The sequence below is a fragment of the Alligator mississippiensis genome, chromosome 2 (assembly GCF_030867095.1).
Source record: "Alligator mississippiensis isolate rAllMis1 chromosome 2, rAllMis1, whole genome shotgun sequence".
NCBI classification, from domain to species: domain Eukaryota; kingdom Metazoa; phylum Chordata; order Crocodylia; family Alligatoridae; genus Alligator; species Alligator mississippiensis.
The window spans coordinates 177,188,658-177,204,771 of record NC_081825.1 but is presented as its reverse complement, the minus strand read 5'-3'; the positions used below and the strand labels follow the sequence as shown (position 1 = coordinate 177,204,771).

The following is a 16,114-nucleotide window of genomic DNA, read 5'->3' as shown; positions in this document are numbered from 1 at the left end:
TACAGGAAGAAGGACAGAAGATCACAAGAAGCCTTTCTGACCTTGCAAACTGCAACTCCTGTGTGTCCTTACTACTCTTATCTCCCCCCAGTAAAATTGCAGGTGGGGTCTGTCCTCCTCTGTGTCCTGCCAGCTTTAGGGTTTCTAGCACATTAAGGAAACAATCTGCAAAGAGAGACATTGCAGCAGTTGTACTGGTTGGTATGTAGTGTGTTTTTGACTGGCCATTTAGACACCTGCCCTTTGCCCAACTTGGGTGCAATTTCTCTTTCTAACGCCATTTTCCCTGCATGATGTGGCTCATGGGATGAGGAGTTAGGGCTTCTACTTGAGTGCAGAGAAAGGAACCTCCCCAGAGGGATATCACAGAAGTAGGTGGTGAGGGGAGAGGGAATGTTGCTTTATCAGGAGTGACTGTGAAGGGAAGTTAATTTTTAGCAGCAGGAGGGCCACTGCTGGAGGGCCCAGTGGAGAGGGAGGAGAATTATGGGAATGGAGAGGGAAAGGCAGATTTCAGAAATATTCAGAGGAAGAAGGGGAGAGCCTAGGAATGAAAAAAAAAGGCAAATGTAAACCCAAAGGCAGAAGGAGAGTAGTCAAGAAAGAAGTTAGCTAAGGCCTTGCTGTGGGTAGCTGAGAGGAAGCTGTGGAACACCCATAGAGAGATGTGGTATGAAGGAAGCAGACCAGGCAATACTGTACAGTTATTGAAGAGGTCATGGGACTGGCTCTAGGCAGCCAGCAACAGAGAGGCGAAGGGTCTGCCAGGGTAAGAGATACCACATAGCAGAATGAGGAGAGGACTAAGTCACAGCAACCCTGCAGAGAGAAGGTCTCAGGGAGAAGCTAATTATTGATTACATCAGATACAGAGAGAATGTAGAGTGTAAACACGCTTCAGATAGAAGGTACAGGAGCCCCAGGAGAGATCGCTGCAAGGGGGCCGGAAGGGGCCTGGAGGTTGAGTCAAGGTTGGCAATCTAACACGGACAGACTCTGTGACATGTGACTGAGTTAGAAAGAGAAGATACTTTGACATTAAGCCACTCACAAAAGATCTGGAAGTCTCAGTTTCTCCAGGATGGAATCACTGTTGAGCCTCAGATGCTGGTAAGACATTGCTGGTGATGAAGGCTCTGGTAGAAGCTGACAAGCCTGGGAACCAGATGTTGTGGTCTGGGCCCTGCTGTCTTGGTTCATGTGGCAAGCACTAGCAGTTCTGGTGACCTCCCCAGCTGACCTGGACTTCAAATATATCCTCAACTTGGGGTAGGAATTTCCTTCCTAGATCCTCTGTAAACACGTGGAAGCTGTCCAACTAGCTTTGCCAAAACACCTGCTCCAGTCCAATCCCTCACAGCTCCTTCTACTTGTTTCCTATCCCTGCAGGTGCTTTTCTCCTGCTGTTATGAAAGGATAGGGCACTGGCTGAGCTACTTGCACCCCAGCTGCTGCTCCCTCCATTCTTTTCATCCCACAGAAAATGGCACCACAGGCTGCTAGTGTAGTCCACAGATTTTATTTCTTCCTCTTATGTTCCAGTGATTACCCATGAAGGCTTTAGGGCCGGTCATCCAGCCCCTTCCTCTACAGAGCAGGGCCATCACCAAGAGGGAGGGCACAGCCAGGAGCACAGAACTAGGCTGAAGACAGGGTCTGTGGATGAGAAGAGGTTGAGATAATACCATTTTGGGAGGGTGGGGTAGTGGTGGAGAATGCTTCAATTGCCCAGATGACTATTGTGTACGCCTCTGCCTAATTGTGACCTCCAATAGTGATACGTTGGTCTTCACGACACCCATTTCAGGCCACACCATATTGGTTTAGCTTTCCCAATAAGCATCTATATCTAAAATGCTCCCTATCTCTTCCCAAAGGCAGTGACTCCTATTTTTTTGCAGGCTCTAATCACCACAGAAGGCAGATTCCATTTAGCAGTGCTTGCCCTTTGGTACCCGCCCCAGAATACACCCAGCCGATAAGATTTGATGGAATACAAATTACTTAAGATAACTCAAATCCCAATGGATCTACTTTGCTTTTAGGCACTCTTACTGTTGGGTCGGATGTCATCGCAGCCCTCCCGTAAAATATTTGTCACCTTGAGAACCATCCAAAGCAGGGCATTGGTCTGAGGTAATCATCATCCCTTACCTGTTTTTCATGTCTGGAGCAGCATTTGCATTAGGGTCAGTGTTAGACTTGCTTGATTCCAGGCTATAACACCAAACACCCATTGTGCCTTAGACCGTGGTAGAACAACTCACCATCGTTCTCCATCTCACTCTCTGGATGTCCCAGGGCTCCCCCTGAGGATCACATGTCCATGAGAATTCACCAGATTTGGGTGCTTTTCTTTCTCCTTGTTGGTGCGCAGGGACCTGCGGGCTCCTGGGAGAGGGAAAGGGAGTCAGGGATCTGTCTCTGGAGGGCTTTGCAATGCTGTTGAAGGTGGGGTGGAGGGCGCATCATGTGAGGAGGCAGAGGACACTGAGACCTCACTGCTCATTAAAAGGTTTTTCATTTAGGTATGACCAGAGTGGGCCACCTGAGCAGAGTGTTTTATGTTTTAGGATGAGATGGGAAGAGAGGAAGTTCCAGCAGGAATAAATTGATATCAGAAGTCTTCTCTGGGGGGTCCCACAAAGCCAGGTTGCAGTCACAGAGCAGACCACTGTCCCATTTGGTTGGGTTGCTTGTGTCCTCACCCAACCTGCCCCTAGCCAGACATGCCACACACTGGCGATCATATGGAGAAGATCAGGCTGAGCTCTTATTGTTTTGTATGTAAAGCGGGACAGGTACTACCTTGTACACAGTAGGAGGTCCCCTAGCAGTTGGGTGCTGGACATGACCCACCTGGATGCAACCCTCCTACCACAGGTGAAGGCATTATTAAGACTTACTTGCTGTAGCTCCTGATTGGCATGTGGGCCTGCAGGGCTCTGGCTGGGAGAGATGGCAGATGGATGCACTGCAGAAAATATAAACCTAAAACCCAACGTTAGAACAGAGTTAGTGAGTGACTGGCAAGAGGAGAGCAGGCCATGGAGCCTTAGCTACCAGTTCATATATGTAGCATCAATGGAGTAAAATCAGGCTCTTCAGCCCCAGACAGCCACACCCAACCACTTATCTTAAAGGTGTGTCCCTCAGCCACAGCAAGGCTTGTGCCTCCTTGGCTGGGCACTGGTCAATGGAGAGGTGCTTGATCAGAACAGGATCCACACAACAGAGGCACCCACAGCACATGACAAGGCCTGACAGTTCTATTGGTCATAAACACCATGAGGCCCCAGAGAACACATGCAATCAGGGTACCAGACCTGTGCCTAGCCACATGGCATTTCTATGGCAAATGATGCTGGGGGGCAGGGTGCCCTCTTTAATGCAAAAGGCAAACCCTGCAGTCATATCATTTAGTCAGCAGAAGGTAAGATGTTAGTCTTGGAATCAGATACTGGGTCATCCTCTGGTCACTGATGAGGCACATGATCCCCGTTCATGGAGTTCAGAGGACAGGGTATGTTACCCAAAGCAGAGAGCTGTATTGCGTGGGCCATAGCAAGGTACCCAGGTAGGATGGTCTGAGTTCAATGAGGCAAAGAAAACTAACTCAATAAATCATAGTGCTGTGGGACGGTGGGAGAAGTTACAGGTTCCTACACACACCCTTCCCCGTGCTCTCCCACCTGGCCTGGGCATCCTGTGCTGGAAAGCTTCACAAGGGGAAAAGGCAGAGACTAGATAATCTGTAGGTCCTGTCCTGACCGAGAGAGGAACTATTCCCCACCACACCTAGCCTAATCCAGGCCACTTCTTACTTCTCCTTTGAGGGCTGCATAGGAGGCAGTGTCCACAAATGTAAAGGTGGAAATGATGAAACGCTGGTAGTGATTAGGGAAGGGTAGTTCAGCAGTGGCAGATCCCATGGGCACCAGCTGGGTTCTGTAGTTGTCTCCTGAGAACGGGCACCTGCAGGCAGGGAGAATCCTCCATTCATTGTGGTCCAAACACCCTTCACATACCTTCTTTCCATAGCCTCAGGGGTCACGTGGACACCTGTGCTTCACTCACCCATCCACGAGAATGGGCCACTGTGGATGCTCCATGGGGTTGGTGGTTGGGGTAGCCCAGCACTGGTGCAGAGCCAGAACCAGGGATGGGTCTGTTCTCTGCAGGATGCGAACCTCCACGTAGATAGGGTCCCTAAGTACCTTCACCACAGGGTACTCTCTATCCACATAGTAGCCACTGTAGGTCTCATCTGTGGGAGACAGGAGCAGAGCTGACACCTAGGGGTCCCTCACCAGATAGGATCCTTGCACTGGTGTGAAAGAGACCTCTTACCTGTGGCAATGCGCAGCTGAAGTCGGAGGGGCCCAAACTGAGCAACTGAAGCTTGTGTTGGGGGCATAAGGACTTCAACTTGGAGCGGCAGGAAGTCACTGGCATTGTAGATGCAGCGTGCATGGAGGCTGTGCAGGACAGAGGAGAGTTAGAGTACAGGGGTTGATGCTTAGGCAATTTCAATGTTTTATACCTAGCAGGCCTGATCAGTGCTTGGGGATGGGAATCAGCGGTGCAAGTCTGAGCAGATGTTCTTGACACCATAACAGGAGCAGAGTATCAGTGCCTTAGCATGGCCCTACAGGCCTCCAAGGGCCTTCAAAGGAGTGACAGAGGGACTTGTAATCATAGGTTTTCTCCAGACACTCGGCATCAAACCAAGTCAGATATTAGCTGGGAACATGGGTGTCTCTTGCATTCTGAGACTACGACTACCTGCCCATCCCTAGTATTCCCATTCCACGCCATGGTCCTCTCCCTCCTCAAGATCCAAGGATGAGGAAGTAGAAGGATTGTGGGTTAGGCTACATGGGGGGCAAGGAGAAAGGGATTTGGTGGTAGGGGTCTGCTACAGACCCCCACATCAAGGGGAAGAAAGAGATTCGGGGCTCCTGAGGCAACTCTCGGAGACCATAAAAGCTAAAGAGGCAGTAGTCATGGGGGACCTAAACTACCCGGACATCTGCTGGGAGTCACAGACAGCAAAGTCCCACCGCTCACGCAGGTTTCTAACCTGTGTACAGGACCTCCACCTGACACAGGAGGTACATGGTCCCACTAGGGGGAATGCCATACTGGATCTGGTATTGGCAATGGGGGATGACATGGTAGGGGACCTCCAGATCGGTAGCCATCTGGGGGACAGTGATCACCTAATAATAGAATTCACCGTAAGATGTCGAGTGGGTAAGGTAACTAGTAGGGTGAAAGTGCTAGACTTTAGGAAAGCTGATCTCAATGAACTCAGGCAATTAGTCAAGGACGCACTGCAGAGTAGGAGTTTTGAAGGGATGGGAGCCCAAGAAGGGTGGCTGTGCTTTAAGGAAACGATCCTTCGGGCACAAAGCAAGACGATCCCTGAGCGAGGCAGAGGGAAAGGGGCCAGGAGGCTTCCCTGGCTGACCACAGAAATCCAGGGCAGCCTAAGGGCCAAAAGGGGAGCACATAAAAAGTGGAAACAGGGAGAGATCACCAAAGATGAATATACCTCCTCTGCTCGTGCTTGTAGGGAGGCAGTTAGGCGGGCCAAAGCTACCATGGAGCTGAGGATGGCAACCCAAGTAAAAGACAACAAGAAATTGTTTTTTAGATATATAGGGAGTAAAAGGAAGGCCCAGGGAGGAATAGGACCACTGCTAAATGGGCAGAAACAATTGGTGACGGACAGGGGGGACAAGGCTGAACTCCTCAACCAGTTCTTTGCCTCAGTGTTCCTAAATGAGGGACACGACAAGTCTCTCACTGGGGTTGTAGAGAGGCAGCAGCAAGGCGCCAGACTTCCATGCGTAGACCCTGAGATGGTGCAGAGTCACTTGGAAGAACTGGATGCCTTTAAGTCGGCAGGCCCAGATGAGCTCCATCCGAGGGTACTGAAGGCACTGGCCGACGTCATTGCACAGCCACTGGCGGGAATATTCGAACGCTCGTGGCGCACGGGCCAAGTCCCAGAGGACTGGAAAAGGGCCAACGTGGTCCCCATTTTCAAAAAGGGGAGGAAGGAGGACCCGGGCAACTATAGGCCAGTCAGTCTCACCTCCATCCTTGGTAAAGTCTTTGAAAAAATTATCAAGGCTCACATTTGTGAGAGCCCGGGAGGACAAATTATGCTGAGGGGAAACCAGCACGGGTTCGTGGCAGGCAGATCGTGCCTGACCAATCTAGTCTCTTTCTATGACCAGGTTACGAAACGCCTGGATACAGGAGGAGGGGTGGATGTTGTATACTTAGACTTCGGGAAGGCCTTCGATACGGTATCCCACCCCATACTGGTGAACAAGTTAAGAGGCTGTGACTTGGATGACTACACAGTCCGGTGGGTGGCGAATTGGCTGGAGGGTCGCACCCAGAGTGTCGTGGTAGATGGGTTGGTTTCAACCTGGAAGGGTGTGGGCAGTGGGGTCCCGCAGGGCTCGGTCCTTGGACCGATACTCTTTAATGTCTTCATCAGTGACTTGGACGAGGGAGTGAAATGTACTCTGTCCAAGTTTGCAGATGACACAAAGCTATGGGGAGATGTGGACACGCCGGAGGGCAGGGAACAGCTGCAGGCAGACCTGGACAGGTTGGGCAAGTGGGCAGAAAACAACAGGATGCAGTTCAACAAGGAGAAATGCAAAGTGCTGCACCTAGGGAGGAAAAATGTCCAGCACACCTACAGACTAGGGAATGACCTGTTGGGTGGCACGGAAGTGGAAAGGGATCTTGGAGTCCTAGTGGACTCCAAGATGAACATGAGTCGGCAGTGTGACGAAGCCATCAAAAAAGCCAATGGCACTTTATCGTGCATCAGCAGATGCATGACGAATAGGTCCAAGAAGGTGATACTTCCCCTCTATCGGGCGCTGGTCAGACCGCAGTTGGAGTACTGCGTGCAATTCTGGGCGCCGCACTTCAAGAAGGATGCGGATAACCTGGAGAAGGTCCAGAGAAGGGCCACTCATATGGTTAAGGGACTGCAGACCAAGCCCTACGAGGAGAGACTAGAGAAACTGGACCTTTTCAGCCTCCGCAAGAGAAGGTTGAGAGGTGACCTTGTGGCTGCCTATAAGTTCATCACGGGGGCACAGAAGGGAATTGGTGAGGATTTATTCACCAAGGCACCCCCGGGGGTTACAAGAAACAATGGCCACAAGCTAGCAGAGAGCAGATTTAGATTGGACATTAGGAAGAACTTCTTCACAGTTCGAGTGGCCAAGGTCTGGAACGGGCTCCCAAGGGAGGTGGTGCTCTCCCCTACCCTGGGGGTCTTCAAGAGGAGGTTAGATGAGTATCTAGCTGGGGTCATCTAGACCCAGCACTCTTTCCTGCTTATGCAGGGGGTCGGACTCGATGATCTATTGAGGTCCCTTCCGACCCTAACATCTATGAATCTATGAATCTATAAGATGAGGGAGGCTGTAGAAATAGGGAAATGAGGTATTGCAGACTCCACTTCATCAGTGGAACAGTATATTCCTTCCCTCTTCCGATATGAGAAGGCTGAAGTCTGTTCTATCAACACCTGCCCTCTGGTATGGGGACCAAGCCACCTTACATGTAAGTGCTGTCCCGGGTAATGGAGCCACGTGGCCCGGTCCGGACCTCAATGCTAGAGATCAGCTGGTTTTCATAGACCAGTTTGTCACCAATCACCTGGGAAATTAAGGAGAGGGCAGGTTATTCCTTCCTTGAGACTCTGAGGAGAGCACTCTCCCTGGCTTTCAGAGGATGCATTCTTACCTGGACTGTGGTGCCACATTGCGTGAAGGGGAACTGGAACATCACAAAAGCCTCTGTCATTCGTATGGGGTCACATCCTGCTTGGGCGTAGGCTATCCGGACACTGTCCAGGTTGATGGGGTACTCAGACATGTGCCTGGAGATGACCAGAATGAACTGGCCATCCATGAGGCACTGAACTGTGGCTGCAACGCAAGGGAAAAGGAGTAAGTACAGGGTACGACAATGAATGGATTTGCAACATGATGGGACAAGAGGTCTGGATGCCATACCATGTTCTCATCTTGGTTTATAGTGACATGTTGATTCAATATGAAGTATCCTTTGTAGGCCAGAGTTTAGGGGAGGAGCATGTTTATCTGATCATCTATCAAAAGGAGGCAATGCTCAGGGAAGGAGGCTTCTGGCTCATAGTTAGAGGCAATGAAACCCCAGGGAGCCAGAAGGCTGAATTCTGTTTGCAGGCCAGCTAGAAGCAGAACCCATGCTGTGTGGGGTGCTCTGGCCCAAAGTCTATGTTTCTCACCAATGGATTTGGGGGTGCCAGCCTCTGCTGCCTCACCATGCCTTCTCTGACTCTGCTCCTCTGAGTTTTGTTTAGAAGAGGTGCCATGAGCCTATCCAGACAGAGGAGAGAGGCCTTGGTCTGGGAGCAACAATCAGGCTGCCCTCCAAGAGTGCCCACTGCAGTCACAAGGAAGCAGTCCATGGAAATTGTTCCTGCTGGAGATGAGGCTTCTATAGCGGGAGCTGAATCCACATCTCATTCCATGAAGAAACAGGCAGTGACCAAACTCATCTGAGAAGGATGGGTGATGCTCATGACAGACAGCACCATAGTTCACAAGCTGATGTGTGAGCAATTCTCCTCTTACCTGTATTGCCATAGTAGCAGGGTGTCATTCGGTCCGTCTCATCATAGCAGCAGCCAGCCTGCAAGCAAGCAGCTCGGCCGGGGGTAGTTCCACAGGGGATTTTGCCAGCTGCCACTCGACACTGCTCCCATGTGAGCTGGGCTCCTGGAAGAGCAGACCAGTGAGAGGTGGTGTTCTTCACAGGGGCCACACTGTGCCCTCCACAGTGCCCCTGTCAGAGGACATCAAGTATCTGCATAGGAGCTGTTCACAAGCATCCAATTAGTTGAGTGGGTTTTATAAATGCTGCTCGTCTCACACTGCTGAGCGCTCCCCCAGTTTCCCTCTAGCTCAGATACCAAATAGTCCAACAACTATAGGCCACCTACTGCCCCATACAGCCATGGACCCACATCCCTCAACCAATGCCTCCAAACACCACCAGTCATGACCTGTCTCCTCTTGGCATACTAGACAAGGAACAAAGATAAAATTGCACAGGTGAATTCATGTCCCAGGCCTACTGCTTTGCTCCAGAAGGCCCCATTGTCTGAAGCCCACAGTGGCGCAACCACTGTCAGTTCTACCATGGCAGCCCCAAGGAGGAGACAGGGTGCAGGTCTGATGAAGACCTGATGCACAAGATGGCCATGTGGCCTCCCATGAGAGGGGCCCAGGTGCACTGACTAAGGGGCTGGACGTACCTGCTTGTGTGGAAGTGTAGAAGAGCGGCACAGGGCGCACCAGGCTGGGATGTGGCTGTGGCTGCAGCATGGGGTGCACGAAGCCAGGCTGGGGCTGTGGGATAGGGTGCACCAACCCAGGCAAGGGCTGGGGCCGGGGCACAGGGCGCAGAAGGCCGGGAATAGGCTGGTCCAGGCCTGGCTGAGGTTGAACTACGGGGCGTATCCGGCTGGGGAGCTGGGGGTGGGGCTGGGGTTGAGGAATGGGGCGGGCCAGGCCAGGCTGTGGTTGTGGTTGCGGCTGAGGGACAGGACGCATCAGGCCAGGCTGAGTTTGGGGAGCAGGATACACCAGGCCAGGCTGGGGCTGGAGTTGAGAGTTAAGGTGTACCAAGCCTGGCTGAGGTTGGTAAGCAGAGTACACCAAGCCAGGCTGGGGCTGGGGCACAGGGTACACTAGACCAGGCAGGGCCTGGGGCCGGGGCTGATGGACAGGATGCACCAGACCAGGCTGGGGCTGGGATTGGGGTATGGGGTGCACCAGACCAGGAAGGGGCTGGGGCTGGGGTCGAGGGACAGGACGGACCAGGCCAGGCTGGTGTTGGAGCACAGGGTGCACCAGACCAGGCAGGGGCTGGGGCTGGGGCTGGGGTTGGGGTTGTAGGGCAGGACGCACCACGCCAGGGTGGGGCTGAGGTTGAAGGACAGGACGCACCACACCAGGGTGGGGTTGGGGCACAGAGTGCACCAAACCAGGCAGGGACTGGGGCGGGGGCTGGGGCTGGGGCCGAGGGACAGGATGCAGCAGGCCAGGTTGAGGTTGGGGAACAGGGTATGCAAGACCAGGCTGGGGTTGGGGCATTGGGCGCATCAGGCCAGGCTGGGGCTGAGGGACAAGGTACACCAGGCTGGGTGGAGACACAGAGCGCAGATTGTCCTCCAAGGTGGAGTCATATTCTATCAGTTTAGGACAGGTCATGTTCACATCATAGGAGGCCATGATGATGCCAGTGCTCAGCAATTCCTCAACACGGACCCTGAGGTGGTGACGGCTGTCCTACAGTGAAACAGAAGTGAGGAGTCAGAACTGCAGTGCAATGGACTACCTGTATCATTGTCAGTGTAATGGACCTCCTGCCCTTTGCTAGGTGGAGGGTGGGGTTGTTATAGATTATACATTACATCAGGCATGCAAGCTGCTGTCCTCTCACATGAGGCATGAGGCAGTGCTATTTCTACAGACCAATTTAGAGGGTCATTTCAATATAGCCAATTCCAAGTTAAAGAGCCCCATAGGTATGACACTGACACTGCTGAGTTTCAGATGCATGGAGGACCTCACCTTCTTCAGCACACGACAACCATCATAGCCAGCTGAGAAGATCACAGCCCCTCCCTCGCCTGAGCTGATCCAGTGGCGGCAGATGGAGCAATTTGAAACTTCAAAGGGTGTCCCAAACTCATCTGTGAGGACAAGCACAGATATCACAGGGAGAGAAGAGTGCAAGCATGGGAGCTTAAGAAGAGCTATGGGATGCAGAGCAGGGACAACAGTCTTTTACCTCTAGCCATATAGCAGTCCCAATTTATCAAGGATTGCTTTTATCGATTGTTGAAAGTTGGCCAAGCCTGAATCCTGGGGGGTTAGAGCACGGTGCTATTTTGCTCTGGCACTCTACAGTGCCACAGTCAGGTAGGAAATTGCATTATAAAAGCAGAGTTATAGAGACACTCCTTATCAGAAGGTTGGGAATGTGAAAGTGGAGGGAATGTAGCTCCACTCCAGCAAGCACTGTGAGATACTGTCAGGAGACAAGCCCCCCAGAGTAGGAGATTCCTACTACTACAGGGAATCCAGAAACTCTAAAAATCATGGCAACAACTAAGTCATGACTTGGAACTTGGAAGCCCCATCCCATGCCTTGTAATTAAGGCATTTCCCTCCTGCCCTTTTGACAGTAAAACTAATCAGAATTGCTCTTAACTTTCTTAAGCAGCCAGGGACCCACTTACCTAGAACTTTAAATTGGATGGTGTGGCCCCAGCTCGGAAAGACCAGCAGCTGCATCGTATAGTCTCCACAGTCATACTTGTACTGTAAGAATGAGTGCGTGACCCGGTGGAAGTCCAGCTGCCCATGGGTTCTTCCCAGGGAGATGAGCAGTACCAAGGGGATAAAGCATCTGCAGCCCAGCCACATGGCTGAAATAGCTGGACAATAAAAAACAGAAGCCTGGTTTTGCAGCCACTACTCAGAATGAATGAGGATCTGGGGCTGGGGCTTTATAGGGCTCATTGTGTTGGTGGTGAAAGATGTGGGTGAATCAGGTGATCAGAAGGGCTGGACTTGGAAAGCTGCCTTCTGCTCTGAAGGGCTGTGTCAACAACATCAGAAACTCGGGGTGAGGGGGAGGTGGAACTGTCAGATCCCTCGATCAGAAAAACCCCATCTCCTTGGATCTTACAGTCACTCTCACTTTTCTTATTTCCCTGCTTCATTTCCATCTCCTTCATCTTTCCTATATCCACCCTTGTATCCACTGACTTTCTTCTTTTCCCAGGACTGACACTGGGTTGATAGAGGAAGGAAGTGAAATTAATTCAGGCGCATCTTGCTTTCTTTGCCAAAGGCAAGGAGTCAGAAGAAACTGTTCCTGAAAATGGGGAATCAGAGACTGCTGCTCTGAGCCTGGCCTAGTGCCATGCAATGCCAGTGTCTTCCAAATGTGACCCATGGGATCTGCTGCATATCTGACACAGGAGGTGCATGGTCCCACTAGGGGGAATGCCATCCTGGATCTGGTATTGGCAACAGGAGATGACATGATAGGGGACCTCCAGATCGGTAGCCATTTGGGAGACAGTGATCACCTAATAATAGAATTCAACATAAGACGGCGAGTGGGTAAGGTAACTAGTAGGGTGAAAGTGCTAGACTTTAGGAAAGCTGATCTCAATGCACTCAGGCGATTAGTCAAGGATGCACTGCAGAGTAGGAGTTTTGAAGGGATGGGAGCCCAAGAAGGGTGGCTGTGCCTAAAGGAAACGATCCTTTGGGCACAAAGCAAGACGATCCCCGAGCGAGGCAAAAGAGGGAAAGGGGCCAGGAGGCTTCCCTGGCTGACCAGAGAAATCCAGGGCAGCCTAAGGGCCAAAAGGGGAGCACATAAAAAGTGGAAACAGGGAGAGATCACCAAAGATGAATATACCTCCTCTGCTCGTGCTTGTAGGGAGGCAGTTAGGCGGGCCAAAGCTACCATGGAGCTGAGGATGGCAACCCAAGTAAAAGACAACAAGAAATTGTTTTTTAGATATATAGGGAGTAAAAGGAAGGCCCAGGGAGGAATAGGACCACTGCTAAATGGGCAGAAACAATTGGTGACGGACAGGGGGGACAAGGCTGAACTCCTCAACGAGTTCTTTGCCTCAGTGTTCCTAAGTGAGAGACACGACAAGTCTCTCACTGGGGTTGTAGAGAGGCAGCAGCAAGGCGCCAGACTTCCATACGTAGATCCTGAGATGGTGCAGAGTCATTTGGAAGAACTGGATGCCTTTAAATCGGCAGGCCCGGATGGGCTCCATCTGAGGGTGCTGAAGGCATTGGCCAACATCACTGCAGAGCCACTGGCAGGAATTTTCTAACGCTCGTGGTGCATGGGCCAAGTCCCAGAGGACTGGAAAAGGGCTAACGTGGTCCCCATTTTCAAAAAGGGGAGGAAGGAGGACCCGGGCAACTATAGGCCAGTCAGTCTCACCTCCATCCTTGGTAAAGTCTTTGAAAAAATTATCAAGGCTCACATTTGTGAGAGCCTGGCAGGGCAAATTATGCTGAGGGGAAACCAGCACGGGTTTGTGGCGGGCAGATCGTGCCTGACCAATCTAGTCTCTTTCTATGACCAGGTTACGAAACGCCTGGACACAGGAGGAGGGGTGGATGTCGTATACTTAGACTTCGGGAAGGCCTTCGATACGGTATCCCACCCCATACTGGTGAACAAGCTAAGAGGCTGTGACTTGGATGACTGCACAGTCCGGTGGGTGGCGAATTGGCTAGAGGGTCGCACCCAAAGAGTTGTGGTGGATGGGTCGGTCTCGACCTGGAAGGGTGTGGGCAGTGGGGTCCCGCAGGGCTCGGTCCTTGGACCGATACTCTTTAATGTCTTCATCAGCGACTTGGACGAGGGAGTCAAATGTACTCTGTCCTAGTTTGCAGATGACACAAAGCTATGGGGAGAAGTGGACACGCTGGAGGGCAGGGAACAGCTGCAGGCAGACCTGGATAGGTTGGACAAGTGGGCAGAAAACAACAGGATGCAGTTCACAAGGAGAAATGCAAAGTGCTGCACCTAGGGAGGAAAAATGTCCAGCACACCTACAGACTAGGGAATGACCTGCTGGGTGGCACAGAGGTGGAAAGGGATCTTGGAGTCCTAGTGGACTCCAAGATGAACATGAGCCGGCAGTGTGACGAAGCCATCAGAAAAGCCAATGTCACTTTATCGTGCATCAGCAGATGCATGATGAATAGGTCCAGGGAGGTGATACTTCCCCTCTATCGGGCGCTGGTCAGACCGCAGTTGGAGTACTGCATGCAATTCTGGGCCCCACACTTCAAGAAGGATGCGGATAACCTAGAGAAGGTCCAGAGAAGGGCAACTCGTATGGTCAAGGGCCTGCAGTCCAAGCCCTACGAGGAGAGACTAGAGAAACTGGACCTTTTCAGCCTCCGCAAGAGAAGGTTGAGAGGTGACCTTGTGGCTGCCTTTAAGTTCATCACGGGGGCACAGAAAGGAATTGGTGAGTATTTATTCACCAAGGCACCCCCAGGGGTTACAAGAAACAATGGCCACAAGCTAGCAGAGAGCAGATTTAGATTGGACATTAGGAAGAACTTCTTCACAGTTCGAGTGGCCAAGGTCTGGAACGGGCTCCCAAGGGAGGTGGTGCTCTCCCCTACCCTGGGGGTCTTCAAGAGGAGGTTAGATGAGTATCTAGCTGGGGTCATCTAGACCCAGCACTCTTTCCTGCTTATGCAGGGGGTCGGACTCGATCTACTGAGGTCCCTTCCGACCCTAACATCTATGAATCTATGAATCTGGACTTGGGCTTTCTCCTCTCTGCAAAATCTGCTCATACCCCTCTGGCCCTGTATGTCTGTGCCTGGCTTCAAAGTTTAACAACCCCTTCTCAAGCCAACAGCAGCATTGGTATGTGGTCATCTCCAGCATCAAAACCCTGAGACTCTATTGCTCGAGCTGAAGGGCTATGCCCCTAGGTGACCTCTGTATCACACTTGTATCACACGTTAACCATTTTTGTGAGCCAGCCCCTGGAGGTGATGGAGCCCCACATTCCCCTAGTGAGGGTAACATAATCACACCTGGGCAGGTGTAGTCAGACACACTAGTCACACTGTTGCTTAGCACAGCACTATGGAGCAGCATTTCTCAACCCATGGGTCCTGACCCAAAAGTGGGTTGCAAGAATATATGAGAGGGTCCCAAACAAAATTTTAAAATGGATTCTCCTTTAAAGGAGAAAAACATGGGAAACTGTGGCTTTTCCCTTGCAGGCTGGCAGAGCTCCAACCTGCCAGGGGTTGCTTGCCCCTTTCCCCCCCATTCCCTACACACTGGGGGACAACCTGGGGGTAGGGGACAGTGGGTCGGGAGTGAGGGGCACTGGGTTGGGGCTGGCCATCTATGTTTGCAGTTGGGTCCTGGTACAAAAAAAGTTGAGAACCACTGCTCTACAACTTTTTCAACCAATGGGCAACCATCAAGTTTCAAGATTTCTCATGGACAAATGGGCACCTTTATATCAAGCTTTTAATGGGAAATGCTATGAAAGCACATGGGCTCTGGTGTGATCAGTGGATAAGTTACCATCCCCTCATAAATTATCAGTGACCTGCAGGCCACAGCTTGGACACTATGGGATGACACTATGCAGGGAAAGCTTACCAGGAAATCAGGTTACCAGGAAGCCCAGCTAAAGCTAAGATGCTAACAGGACTTCCCAAACCAGAAGAGGGTCAGGCTGGATCAGCACTTGGGTGGTGGATCTGTGGGAAAAGGTGGTATGGATGCTCTGTGGGTCACCCCATTCTCTCCAAGTCAGGGTTACGTGCTCCAGCATTGTGCCAGGATCTGCATAGGTATCATGGTTATGAAGCCTGGGGCTTGAATGGTCCCAACAGTCTCTGGGAAAAGTTGTCTGGTCTGCTGGTGAGAGTAATGCAACAGAAATGCTCGGGTTCAGCCCAGTGTCTACTATATCTCTGCCTCCCTTCCCATCCTTTGTCTCTCTCTTGCTTAGCTTGTAAGAGCTGGAGGGCAGGGACAGGCTCTTACTGCATTCGTGTACAGCACCTAGCACCAGGGAGATCTGATCTCCATGGAGACCTCTAGGTGCTCCCCTAATTCAACTAATGGATGAAGTTAACAAGAGCAGGGGTGTTAACCCGGATGGCCTGGCTCAATTCCAACTCTGGAATGAGCTAAACAGGGATATTTAATTGGTTAAATACCTTATGACAAATCTTGTAGGTGTCTTACTGGGAAAGCTCCTGGGTCTACGCCTGTTCAGGAATGTGGCTTCACTTGGCCATGGCCCACAGGTGGCAAACCTGTGGCCTGTGCACCACAAAAGCAGCATGGGCACCTTCTGTGTTGCATGCACCACTGACCAGGGAGGGGGCAGGCAGCCCAGGGGCAGACAGGGCAAGCAGCAAAAAACAAAGCAACAGATCAGGCAGGAAACGCAGGATAGAAAGCAGAAAGCAGGGAC

The 16,114-nt window shown here is 51.6% G+C and overlaps 1 protein-coding gene across 1 annotated transcript in view; it reads right to left on the bottom strand.

The window, feature by feature from the left end:
- Positions 1-1,503: 1,503 nt before the first annotated feature.
- ZP1 (zona pellucida glycoprotein 1) overlaps positions 1,504-16,114 on the bottom strand; it is a 33,729-nt gene continuing 19,118 nt past the window's right edge. The window contains exons 16-27 of the mRNA XM_019484929.2: positions 11,339-11,573; positions 10,668-10,789; positions 9,347-10,382; positions 8,664-8,807; positions 7,789-7,973; positions 7,604-7,701; positions 4,351-4,478; positions 4,078-4,267; positions 3,825-3,975; positions 2,907-2,991; positions 2,268-2,391; positions 1,504-1,656 (exon numbers count right to left, since the gene is read on the bottom strand). Coding sequence (XP_019340474.1) covers positions 2,282-2,391; positions 2,907-2,991; positions 3,825-3,975; positions 4,078-4,267; positions 4,351-4,478; positions 7,604-7,701; positions 7,789-7,973; positions 8,664-8,807; positions 9,347-10,382; positions 10,668-10,789; positions 11,339-11,573 — 2,484 coding nt within the window. The 3' untranslated portion in view covers positions 1,504-1,656; positions 2,268-2,281. The remainder of the gene's footprint in view (positions 1,657-2,267; positions 2,392-2,906; positions 2,992-3,824; positions 3,976-4,077; positions 4,268-4,350; positions 4,479-7,603; positions 7,702-7,788; positions 7,974-8,663; positions 8,808-9,346; positions 10,383-10,667; positions 10,790-11,338; positions 11,574-16,114) is intronic.